At 49.7% G+C, this 13007-nt stretch overlaps 1 protein-coding gene across 2 annotated transcripts in view; it reads left to right on the forward strand.

Annotated features, from left to right (window-relative positions):
* Positions 1 to 9150, forward strand: part of LOC106570558 (stathmin-2) — a 14433-nt gene extending 5283 nt beyond the window's left edge. Inside the window, exons 2-5 of one of the 2 annotated variants that reach the window (XM_014143003.2) lie at positions 5045 to 5140; positions 5319 to 5494; positions 5841 to 6032; positions 6290 to 9150. In XM_014143003.2, coding sequence (XP_013998478.1) covers positions 5045 to 5140; positions 5319 to 5494; positions 5841 to 6032; positions 6290 to 6349 — 524 coding nt within the window. In that variant the 3' untranslated portion in view covers positions 6350 to 9150. Of the gene's footprint in view, positions 1 to 5044; positions 5141 to 5315; positions 5495 to 5840; positions 6033 to 6289 lie in introns of both variants that reach the window. The other variant, XM_014143002.2, reaches the window with a different exon arrangement.
* Positions 9151 to 13007: the final 3857 nt, after the last annotated feature.

Raw genomic sequence — 13007 nt, forward strand, 5'->3', positions numbered from 1 at the left:
GGACAACAGGACAGTATTGGGTTGGGGTGGAGGGACGGGGGACAACAGGACAGTATTGAGTTGGGGTGGAGGGACGGGGGACAACAGGACAGTATTGAGTTGGGGTGGAGGGACGGGGACAACAGGACAGTATTGAGTTGGGGTGGAGGGACGGGGGACAACAGGACAGTATTGGGTTGGGGTGGAGGGACGGGGACAACAGGACAGTATTGGGTTGGGGTGGAGGGACGGGGGACAACAGGACAGTATTGGGTTGGGGTGGAGGGACGGGGGACAACAGGACAGTATTGAGTTGGGGTGGAGGGACGGGGACAACAGGACAGTATTGAGTTGGGGTGGAGGGACGGGGACAACAGGACAGTATTGAGTTGGGGTGGAGGGACGGGGACAACAGGACAGTATTGGGTTGGGGTGGAGGGACGGGGGACAACAGGACAGTATTGGGTTGGGGTGGAGGGACGGGGGACGGGGGACAACAGGACAGTATTGGGTTGGGGTGGAGCGACGGGGGACAACAGGACAGTATTGGGTTGGGGTGGAGGGACGGGGACAACAGGACAGTATTGGGTTGGGGTGGAGGGACGGGGACAACAGGACAGTATTGGGTTGGGGTGGAGGGACGGGGGACAACAGGACAGTATTGAGTTGGGGTGGAGGGACGGGGGACAACAGGACAGTATTGAGTTGAGGTGGAGGGACGGGGACAACAGGACAGTATTGAGTTGGGGTGGAGGGACGGGGGACAACAGGACAGTATTGGGTTGGGGTGGAGGGACGGGGACAACAGGACAGTATTGAGTTGGGGTGGAGGGACGGGGACAACAGGACAGTATTGAGTTGGGGTGGAGGGACGGGGGACAACAGGACAGTATTGAGTTGGGGTGGAGGGACGGGACGATGGACAACAGGACAGTATTGGGTTGGGGTGGAGGGACGGGACGGGGGACAACAGGACAGTATTGGGTTGGGGTGGAGGGACGGAGGACAACAGGACAGGGAGGGAGGGACGGGGGACAACAGGACAGTATTGAGTTGGGGTGGAGGGACGGGACGATGGACAACAGGACAGTATTGGGTTGGGGTGGAGGGACGGGGGACAACAGGACAGTATTGAGTTGGGGTAGAGGGACGGGGGACAACAGGACAGTGTTGAGTTGGGGTGGAGAGACGGGGACAACAGGACAGTATTGGGTTGGGGTGGAGGGACGGGGGACAACAGGACAGTATTGGGTTGGGGTGGAGGGACGGGGGACAACAGGACAGTATTGAGTTGGGGTGGAGGGACGGGGACAACAGGACAGTATTGAGTTGGGGTGGAGGGACGGGGGACAACAGGACAGTATTGGGTTGGGGTAGAGGGACGGGGGACAACAGGACAGTATTGAGTTGGGGTGGAGGGACGGGGACAACAGGACAGTATTGAGTTGGGGTGGAGGGACGGGGGACAACAGGACAGTATTGAGTTGGGGTGGAGGGACGGGGGACAACAGGACAGGGGAGGAGGGGTTATTGATGATCTGATGTCTCATGCTAAAGGATTTCAACAGGAAGCATGGTAACTGCCTCTGTTTCCGTGGTGAGGAGGAGATCTCCGTGGGAATAGAAGAGGATGCTCAGTGTAAAACTTGCTGAAAAGATGACAAAATTATTTCTCTTCATGATTAATGCACAGTAGAATTGTGTTTTTTTAGTGCATCCTAATAGAATAACAATGTTTAGTTTAGAATTGGGTCAAACCATTGAACAAATGAATTTAATATACATATCTTTTCCAGTATAACTCTGTTGACAACATTCCCTAAACACCAAAACACACAGCTGGCCAAGGTGAGAGCAGGCTGACAGTTACCAGCTGCAGTTATCTTCTGACCTGCTCAATAAGCACTTAACCTGCATTATCTGCTCCACTGAACCACCAATTGTTCACATCACAGACATCACTGACACGCTGAGTCGTCCTGAAGGGAAAATGGTTGCTGCCTGTGGTTCCCAGCACGCACATGCATTCACTTGTATGCACACAAACACACACAGACACACACACTTAAGCACAGATGCGCACACACACACACACACACACACACACACACACACACACACACACACACACACACACACACACACACACACACACACACACACACACACACACACACACACACACACACACACACACACACACACACACACACACTTCCACCACCCACCAGTAGAGATGGTCTGGTCCAGTAATTACAAATTAAAATCCCCTCCACCGCTCCACTGAAGGCAGCAGCCTCCATTTGCCTTCCCTGAGGACCCTCGATCCCTGTGGGAGTCAGCCAGCCCAAATCAGCCCTCAACTCCTCCTCTTCACATCCCCCTTTTCTCCTCCTCCTCCACGTCTTCTGGAAAGGAGGGGTTAACCCAGTCCCCCTTTTCTCCTCCTCCTCCACGTCTTCTGGAAAGGAGGGGTTAACCCAGTCCCCCTTTTCTCCTCCTCCTCCACGTCTTCTGGAAAGGAGGGGTTAACCCAGTCCCCCTTTTCTCCTCCTCCTCCACGTCTTCTGGAAAGGAGGGGTTAACCCAGTCCCCCTTTTCTCCTCCTCCTCCACGTCTTCTGGAAAGGAGGGGTTAATACGCCTATCAAAGAGAGCTAACCCAGTCCTCCTCTCTGCTCTCTCCTCTCATTCTCTTCCCTCTCTTCTAGGAGGGGTTAACAAGCCCATTGGAGAGTCAGAGAGATAACGCTACATGTAAGAGTTCATGCTCCGTGGCGTCTGCTCGGCTGTGAGCTGCCTGTTGTGGCAGACGGATAGAGACAGGGAGAGGAGAGGGGTTGTCTGGTGGTGCAGCACCACTGCTGAAGGTGCTAGAATACACTTCATTCGAACAGACAGAAAGACAGGGAGATGGTTTGGCCGGGTGGGCACCAGCAGAACGTCCATGGGCACCAGCTACACTTCTCTCCTCCATGTCCAACTGTAAATCTTAGAGCTTTACTTTTCTCAGTGTTGACTCCCAGCCAGGGACATCAGTCAGGGATCAATGTAGCACAATTCAGCCCTGCAGCCCACCGCGTGTGATGGATGATGGATCATATAAGCTGGGTTCTACTTGGCACGTCGAGGTGCCCGACGGTACACTGGGCCTTCAGACACTGTACTGTACACTATAAACAGCAGCCAGGAGAGGTAGAGGACATATCCAGACTGTATGTTGCAGTACAATATGATGGAGTAGATGTCTTCTTTCTGCTGGCTCCCTGATGGGATGCTACAGTAGGTTCACACCCCACTTTGGGTGCCAAGAACAGCTCTGTAGCATTCTAACCTGGAATCACTATTGATTCACTTAAAAGTCATGATGGCAGAACAATTCAGTTTGGATTCCGGAACAGGCTAGTAGCTTTCAGCAACATCAGCCATAATCAGTATGCCTGCAGGTGCTTTCCCTGCTGTTAAATGGCGGTTGGATGTTACCAGTACTAGCGACAGACTCTGCTAGCTAAGTGAATAAATAATAGGCGAAAATTAAATGCATAGCTGATGATGAATGACTCCTGTGGGGAGATGGTCGACCGCTGTGGAGAATGAATCCTGTGGGGAGATGGTCGACCGCTGTGGAGAATGAATCCTGTGGGGAGGTGGTCGACCGCTGTGGAGAATGGATCCTGTGGGGAGGTGGTCGACCGCTGTGGAGAATGGATCCTGTGGGGAGGTGGTCGACCGCTGTGGAGAATGAATCCTGTGGGGAGGTGGTCGACCGCTGTGGAGAATGGATCCTGTGGGGAGGTGGTCGACCGCTGTGGAGAATGAATCCTGTGGGGAGGTGGTCGACCACGGTGGAGAATGAATCCTGTGGGGAGGTGGTCGACCGCTGTGGAGAATGAATCCTGTGGGGAGGTGGTCGACCGCTGTGGAGAATGAATCCTGTGGAGAGGTGGTCGACCGCTGTGGAGAATGAATCCTGTGGGGAGGTGGTCGACCGCTGTGGAGAATGAATCCTGTGGGGAGGTGGTCGACCTCTGTGGAGAATGAATCCTGTGGGGAGGTGGTCGACCGCTGTGGAGAATGAATCCTGTGGGGAGGTGGTCGACCGCTGTGGAGAATGAATCCTGTGGGGAGGTGGTCGACCGCTGTGGAGAATGAATCCTGTGGGGAGGTGGTCGACCGCTGTGGAGAATGAATCCTGTGGGGAGGTGGTCGACCGCTGTGGAGAATGAATCCTGTGGGGAGGTGGTCGACCGCTGTGGAGAATGAATCCTGTGGGGAGATGGTCGACCGCTGAGGAGAATGAATCCTGTGGGGAGGTGGTCAACCGCTGTGGAGAATGAATCCTGTGGGGAGGTGGTCGACCGCTGTGGAGAATGAATCCTGTGGGGAAGTGGTCGACCGCTGTGGAGAATGAATCCTGTGGGGAGGTGGTCGACCGCTGTGGAGAATGAATCCTGTGGGGAAGTGGTCGACCGCTGTGGAGAATGAATCCTGTGGGGAGGTGGTCGACCGCTGTGGAGAATGAATCCTGTGGGGAGAGGGTCGACCGCTGTGGAGAATGAATCCTGTGGGGAGATGGTCGACCGCTGTGGAGAATGAATCCTGTGGGGAGGTGGTCGACCGCTGTGGAGAATGAATCCTGTGGGGAGGTGGTCGACCGCTGTGGAGATCAGAGCATAGGAGGACACAGCACACACACACACACACACACACACACACACACACACACACACACACACACACACACACACACACACACACACACACACACACACACACACACACACACACACACACACACACACACACACATTCAACCCACTTCCCTTCACAGTCTGCACAAACAAAGCCCAATAAAATGAGGCTTAGAAGCCTCAAGCTGATTCTTCTCACCAGACTAGACCGCCTTTGATCATACGTTCTTTTATTTTTAAGGATTTGCTGAATATTTATTTTCCTAAACATCTAACGATGGCAATGCCATGTGAGATGATAATTTATGAGGATGAGAAAGTAGGTTAACGGTCTGTCTGTCTTTCTGTCTGTCTCTGTGTGTGTGTTCTCCACAGCGTACAAAGAGAAGATGAAGGAGATGTCTGTCCTGTCTCTCCTCTGCTCCTGCCTGTATCCAGAGACACGCAAGAACCTGGTGGGAGAGTTCCAAGGTAAACAGAAATGTCACCTGACTTTAAAACATTTTTTCTTTCAACTTACAGCAAAGGCAACCAACAGGCAATTAAAAAAAAAAGTGAAAGTTTGTTTTGCGGTAATATTATCACTACAAAGGCAGGATTTAGTATTTCCCTCTATGGTTTTCCTCTGCCTGTCCCCTTCTTCTAGTAGCAGGCATGGAGGTGAAGCCCATCAACAAGCGTGCCTCTGGCCAGGCTTTCGAGGTGATCCTGAAGCCCCCCTCTCCGGTGTCGGATGCGGCCCACTGCGTCACCTCGCCTCCCAAGAAGGATGTCTCTCTGGAGGACATCCAGAAGAAGTTGGAGGCCGCTGAGGACCGGAGGAGAGTGAGTCCCTTAGCATAAGCCGACAACTTAATTCAGTCACTGTATCACACTGAATCATGCTAGCATATGACACTTTATCCTATCCTTCTTAGCCTATACCTTGGTTTGGCTTAGACTGTTATACTTACTTACTAAGCAATGATCATATTCATCAGGCAAAGGAATGACACTAAAACCAATTCTTATCCTCTCGTTCCCACCTTGTATCTTGGATTATCCTGCATTCTACTCTATTCTGTTCTATTCTATTCTGTTCTACTCTATTCTGTTCTATTCTATTCTGTTCTATTCTACTTTTTTTCGATTATATTCTACTCTATTATATTCTATTCTATCACCGCTTCAGTCCCAGGAGGCCCAGGTTCTCAGGGCCCTGGCAGAAAAGCGGGAGCACGAGAGGGACGTGGTGATGAAGGCCATGGAGGAGAACAGCAACTTCAGCAAGATGGCAGAGGAGAAGCTGACCATGAAGATGGAGCAGATCAAGGAGAACCGCCAGGCCTACCTGGCCTCCATCATGGAGCGCCTGCAGGAGAAGGTGAGAGGAGAGCTTGGTGGGAAAGATGGTAGGTGGAGACAGCAAGACCAGGGGACTGGACAAGGGGTTGTGCAAGGTAGAAGGCTTTGATATTTTTCGGTAGGGGCTTCGGGCATCATTCATGGATGGCCATTGTAGTTGAATATGTCAGCTGAAAGAGGAGTGTAAATTGACAGACTTGAACCAGAGAGTCTCAGGGCAGGGTCAATATTGAGAGGTTTCCAACATGGCAGCATCTCTCTCTGTGTTGTCCTCAGGAGAGGCATGCCCAGGTGGTGCGCAGGAACAAAGAGCTGAGGGAAGAGCTAACAGCATGAGCAGGCGAGGGGCGCCACAAACCATCGTACCCCCCTACAGCCAACCTCCTGTACCCTGTACTCCTCCCTGCCCCCTCCCAAGGGACCCCCCTGACAACCCTACTTCTACAGCACCCCCAGCATCAGAAGACCCTCCCCCCAGAGTGAGGAGGAGGACCCACCGGCACCGCACACCAACAGCATTTAGCAAATGGGGGGATTGCAAAGAAATTTACCAAAATGTCGCCCACTCCTCCCTATAAAATAAAGTTTTTGCTCGATTTCAAATGCTGAAAAAAGAAAAGATGAAAAACCAACCAAGTTAAAGTGGTTATTGTTTTTTGTAAATACTTATTTTTTTGTTATATACAGTAGGATAGAACAGCAGAAGTATTGCAGTGTGCCATTTTAGCATTTTCTCTATCTATGGATGTACTTTAATTCATTTTTTTTCTCAAACAACAGTCGTTTGCAGTTTCTCTCGTACTATAAGGCTTCTGTGTTGTTGTGAGTTCGCCAGCTAGCCGACGTGCGTTTGTGCTGGTTATTTTCTGACCATGTATGTTTCTGTGTCAGTCAGTCAATCAGTCAGTCAGTCAATCAGTCAGTCAGTCAGTGTGGGGATGATGATAATGCAGGCTGCTCATTGACTCCCGGGAGAGAGACTAGCTAGACTTCAGGAGAATACTATAGCTTTTATGAGCCGATTCTCTCCTGTCTGTCTGTCTGATCTCCCACTCTCTTACATTCAGTAGTACATTCACACACACGCAAGCGCACACACACACACATACACAGACTGAGGAATTTGGCAAACATGACATGTCGTTTAAGAGGAGCTTGCTAAATTCTGTCAGTTGGGCATTGCAGAAGTCACATGACATCCGGGGTTCATACCGTGATGTCACAGAGGGGTGTTATGGTCTTTTCTCGTTCCCAAGACCCACTGCGTCATCTGTCAATCACTCTCTCAGCATGTACTGTATGTACCATCTTAGACGTGTAGATAATGTAATCGTGCCTAGAATGCTACAAGCTCATATAGCAGTTAACGCATAAGCAACGGTAGATCACTAAGTACCATCCATGTCCTTAAATAGGCTAATGGGCCCTCGCATTTCTTTCATGTTGTGCCACAGAGGAACCAAGCCAAATGCTACTACGGAGGTTTCACTCTCTCTGGAGAATCATAGTTTGACTCTCTCACTATTGAGAATGAGTCATTGTGCCGTCGTCTCAGTATTTAAACAGCTCTTAACTGGGTACGGCAAACTATGGCACAGGAGAACGAGTAGGTAACGTAAGACATAAGAAAACAACCAACACACAGACATAAAATAACAGCTAGAAGATCTTGACATGACAATGGAAGACAAAGGGTGCATGCAAGTATATACAGGGCATATATGTGTGTGTGCGTGAGAGAGTGTATGTTTCAGTAGGGGTGGGTGGATGTGCATGAGAGAGTGTGTATGTTTCAGTAGGGGTGGGTGGATGTGCATGAGAGAGTGTGTATGTTTCAGTAGGGGTGGGTGGATGTGCGTGAGAGAGTGTGTATGTTTCAGTAGGGGTGGGTGGATGTGCGTGAGAGAGTGTGTATGTTTCAGTAGGGGTGGGTGGATGTGCGTGAGAGAGTGTGTATGTTTCAGTAGGGGTGGGTGGATGTGCATGAGAGAGTGTGTATGTTTCAGTAGGGGTGGGTGGATGTGCATGAGAGAGTGTGTATGTTTCAGTAGGGGTGGGTGGATGTGCATGAGAGAGTGTGTATGTTTCAGTAGGGGTGGGTGGATGTGCATGAGAGAGTGTGTATGTTTCAGTAGGGGTGGGTGGATGTGCGTGAGAGAGTGTGTATGTTTCAGTAGGGGTGGGTGGATGTGCATGAGAGAGTGTGTATGTTTCAGTAGGGGTGGGTGGATGTGCATGAGAGAGTGTGTATGTTTCAGTAGGGGTGGGTGGATGTGCGTGAGAGAGTGTGTATGTTTCAGTAGGGGTGGGTGGATGTGCGTGAGAGAGTGTGTATGTTTCAGTAGGGGTGGGTGGATGTGCGTGAGAGAGTGTGTATGTTTCAGTAGGGGTGGGTGGATGTGCGTGAGAGAGTGTGTATGTTTCAGTAGGGGTGGGTGGATGTGCATGAGAGAGTGTGTATGTTTCAGTAGGGGTGGGTGGATGTGCATGAGAGAGTGTGTATGTTTCAGTAGGGGTGGGTGGATGTGCATGAGAGAGTGTATGTTTCAGTAGGGGTGGGTGGATGTGCATGAGAGAGTGTATGTTTCAGTAGGGGTGGGTGGATGTGCATGAGAGAGTGTATGTTTCAGTAGGGGTGGGTGGATGTGCGTGCGCGTGTGCTATTTCTCTGGTTTAGAGCTTAATTATACCAGCCAGGATGTTGGAGCTGTAAATCCAACCGTCCGTCACATACTAATGACATCACAGCGTCCTGTCTGCGACATCACAGGGTCCTTCCTGTCTGTGACATCACACCGTCCTGTCTGCGACATCACAGGGTCCTGTCTGCGACATCACAGGGTCCTGTCTGAGACGTCACAGCGTCCTGTCTGCGACATCACAGGGTCCTGTCTGTGACATCACAGCGTCCTGTCTGCGACATCACAGGGTCCTGTCTGTGACATCACACCGTCCTGTCTGCGACATCACAGGATCCTGTCTGTGACGTCACAGCGTCCTGTCTGTGACATCACAGCGTCCTGTCTGTGGTGATGAATCTGGCTGTCTCTCTCTCTTCCTGTTTGTGTGTTTTCCCCCTCCACATATATCTTTGTGAGCAAGCTGTGGTAATTAAAGGTTTGGGGTTCTGTGAATGATATTGGCTTTGTTTGTTCTTATTCTTGTTTGTTGTATTGCCTTTGAATAAGACAAAAATCATTCAAAGGGCCTATAAAAAAAGTTGTTATATCTGTATTATCCTAGAATGTTTATTTCTGTCTCTGAATTAGTTTTGAGAAATAAAATAAAAAATATGGAAGAGACAGGAGAATAGGTGATCTCCCACAGTTGTAGAGTCACATATGACCAGCAGGTGGTGGCAAAAGATCACAGTTGTAGAGTCACATATGACCAGCAGGTGGTGGCAAAAGATCACAGTTGTAGAGTCACATATGACCAGCAGGTGGTGGCAAAAGATCACAGTTGTAGAGTCACATATGACCAGCAGGTGGTGACAAAAGATCACAGTTGGCAGTGCTGTAACAACTTGACCCCGTACAAGAAAGCAAATTACAGACTCCTCTTTGAATCTACGTATTTCTCCAAAGCTCAGTTGTCCTGAGTCTGCACAACACTGCCAGGACCTAGAATCAGTGGAGACACTCAAGTTTTTTAATCCTAAATCTCTTGACACATTCATGAAAATTGTCATGGCCTCTAAACCTGAATACTGGACCCTATTCAAACTAAACTACTGAAAGAGCTGCTTCCTGTGCTTGGCCCTCCTATGTTGAACATAATAAATGTCTCCCTATCCACCGAATGTGTACCAAACTCACTAAAAGTGGCAGTAATAAAGCCTCTCGTGAAAAAGCCAAACCTTGACCCAGAAAATGTAAAACACTGTCGACCTATATCGAATCTCCCCTTCCTCTCAACATTTTTTGAAAAAGCTGTTGCGCAGCAACTCACTGCCCTCCTGAAGACAAATAATGTATACGAAACGCTTCAGTCTGGTTTTAGACCCCATCATAGCACTGAGACTGCACTCGTGAAGGTGGTAAATTACCTTTTAATGGCGTCAGACCGAGGTTCTACATCTGTCCTCGTGCTCCTAGACCTTAGTGCTGCTTTTGACACCATCGATCAACACATTCTTTTGGAGAGATTGGAAACCTTAATCTTATCTGTCAGAAAGATATCAGTTTGTCTCTGTGGATGGTTTGTTCTCTGACAAATCAATTGTAAGTTTCGGTGTTCTGTTTTAGGACCACTATAGTTTTCACTATATATTTTACCTCTTGGTGATGTCATTCGGAAACATAATGTTAACTTTCACTGCTTTGCGGACGATACACAACTGTACATTTTGATAAAACATGGTGAAGCCCCAAAATTTCCCTCCCTGGAAGCATGTGTTTCAGACATAAGGAAGTGGATGGCGGCAAATGTTTTACTTTTAAACTCGGACAAAACAGAGATGCTAGTTCTAGGTCCCAAAAAACAAAGAGATCTTCTGTCAGATCTGACAATTAATTTTGATGGTTGTACAGTCGTCTCAAATAAAACTGTGAAGGACCTCGGCGTTACTCTGGACCCTGATCTCTCTTTTGACGAACATATCAAGAATATTTCAAGGATATTCTTGAAATATCTTCGTAACATTGCAAAAATCTTAAACTTTCTGTCCAAAAATGATGCAGAAAAGGTCATCTATGCTTTTGTTACTTCTAGATTGGACTACTGCAATGCTCTACTCTCTGGCTACCCAGATAAAGCACTAAATAATCTTCACTTAGTGCTAAACACGGCTGCTAGAATCCTGACTAGAACCCAAACATTTGATCATATTACTCCAGTGCTAGCCTCCCTAAACTGGCTTCCTGTTAAGGCTATGGCTGATTTCAAGGTTTTACTGCTAACCTAAAAGCATTACATGGGCTTGCTCCTACCTATCTCTCTGTTTTGGTCCTGCTGTACATACCTACACGTACGCTACGATCACAAGACGCAGGCCTCCTTATTGTCCCTAGAATTTCTAAGCAAACAGCTGGAGGCAGGGCTTTCTCCTATAGAGCTAAATTTTTATGGAATGGTCTGCCTATCCATGTGAGAGACGCAGACTCTCTCTCAACCTTTAAGTCTTTACTGAAAACTAATCTCTTCAGTACGTCCTATGATTGAGTGTTGTCTGGCCCAGGAGTGTGAAGGTGAATGGAAAGGCACTGGAGCAACAAACCACCCTTACTGTCTCTGCCTGGCCAGTTCCTCTCTCTCCACTGAGATTCTCTGCCTCTAACCCTATTACAGGGGCTGAGTCACTGGCTTACTGCTGCTCTTCCATGCTGTCCCTAGGAGGGGTGCGTCACTTGAGTGGGCTGAGTCCCTGACGTGATCTCCGGGTTGGCGCCCCCTCGGGCTCGTGTGGTGGAGATCTTTGTGGGCTATACTCAGCCTTGTCTCAGGGTAGTAGGTCTTGCTGCTGCTCCAGTTTCAAGCCTGCGGCTATGGAACCCTGACCTGTTCACCAGATGTGCTACCTGTCCCAGAACTGCTGTTTTCAACTCTCTAGAGACAGTAGGAGTGGTAGAGATACTATGAAAAGCCAACTGACATTTACTCCTGAGGTGCTGACCTGTTGAACCCTCTACAACTACTGTGATTATTATTATTTGACCCAGCTGGTCATCAATGAACGTTTGAACATCTTGGCCATGTACTGTTAGAATCTCCACCCGGCACAGCCAGAAGAGGACTGGCCACCAGAGCCTGGTTCCTCTCTAGGTTTCTTCCTAGGTTCCCGCCTTTCTAGGGAGTTTTTCCTAGCCACCGTGCTTCTACACCTGCATTGCTTGCTGTTTGGGGTTTTAGGCTGTGTTTCTGTATAAGCACTTTGTGACATCTGCTGATGTAAAAAGGGCTTTATAAATACATTTGATTGATTGATTGAAGTCCATCATTGGTTTGAGGGATTACATAAGAAAACACTAGACTGTAGTGTAGACTCTTCCCCCATAGTTACTGGTGAGAATCACTTTTCAAGTCTGGCAAACGAAATACAGGAAAAACTATAATGAGGATGGATGGAGACAGAAAGAGAGAAAGAGGGAGGGAAAGGGTGTGGGAGAGATAGAGAATAATTTGGCTGAGCGTCCATGAAAGGAGGAAGAGGTTGTTTTATCATTCCTCTGACGGGCAGCCCAGCACAAGTAACTTAGGGGAGCGTGGGAGTCAAGCACACCGGGAGGAGAGTGGGCTGTAATCATGGCTCTGGGACAAAGCAGCACTGTGCGCTCTCTCTCTCCTACCTCTCCCCTCTCTCGTCTCTCCATCTCGATCTCTCCCTCTGCTCTCTCTTCCCAGACTCCTCTCTCTCCCACACTGCCTTCTCTGCCTCCCACACTGCCTTCTCTGCCTCCCACACTACCCTCTGTTTCTCCTCGCTCTCCATGTCCTCCTCTCTCCCCCTCCTCCCTCTCTTCCCACACTCCTCTCTCCCACACTACCCTCTGTTTCCCCTCTCTCTCTCTGTCCTCATCTCTCCCCCTCCTCCCTCTCTTCCCACACTCCTCTCTCCCACACTACCCTCTGTTTCTCCTCGCTCTCCATGTCCTCCTCTCTCTCCCTCCTCCCTCTCTTCCCACACTCCTCTCTCCCACACTACCCTCTGTTTCCCCTCTCTCTCTCTGTCCTCCTCTCTCCCCCTCCTCCCTCTCTTCCCACACTCCTCTCTCCCACACTACCCTCTGTTTCCCCTCTCTCTCTCTGTCCTCATCTCTCCCCCTCCTCCCTCTCTTCCCACACTCCTCTCTCCCACACTACCCTCTGTTTCTCCTCGCTCTCCATGTCCTCCTCTCTCCTCCCTCTCTCCCCCTCCTCCCTCTCTTCCCACACTCCTCTCTCCCACACTACCCTCTGTTTCCCCTCTCTCTCTCTGTCCTCATCTCTCCCCCTCCTCCCTCTCTTCCCACACTCCTCTCTCCCACACTACCCTCTGTTTCCCCTCTCTCTCTCT

Source organism: Salmo salar, chromosome ssa14 (assembly GCF_905237065.1).
Source record: "Salmo salar chromosome ssa14, Ssal_v3.1, whole genome shotgun sequence".
In the NCBI taxonomy this organism is placed as follows: Eukaryota; Metazoa; Chordata; class Actinopteri; order Salmoniformes; family Salmonidae; genus Salmo; species Salmo salar.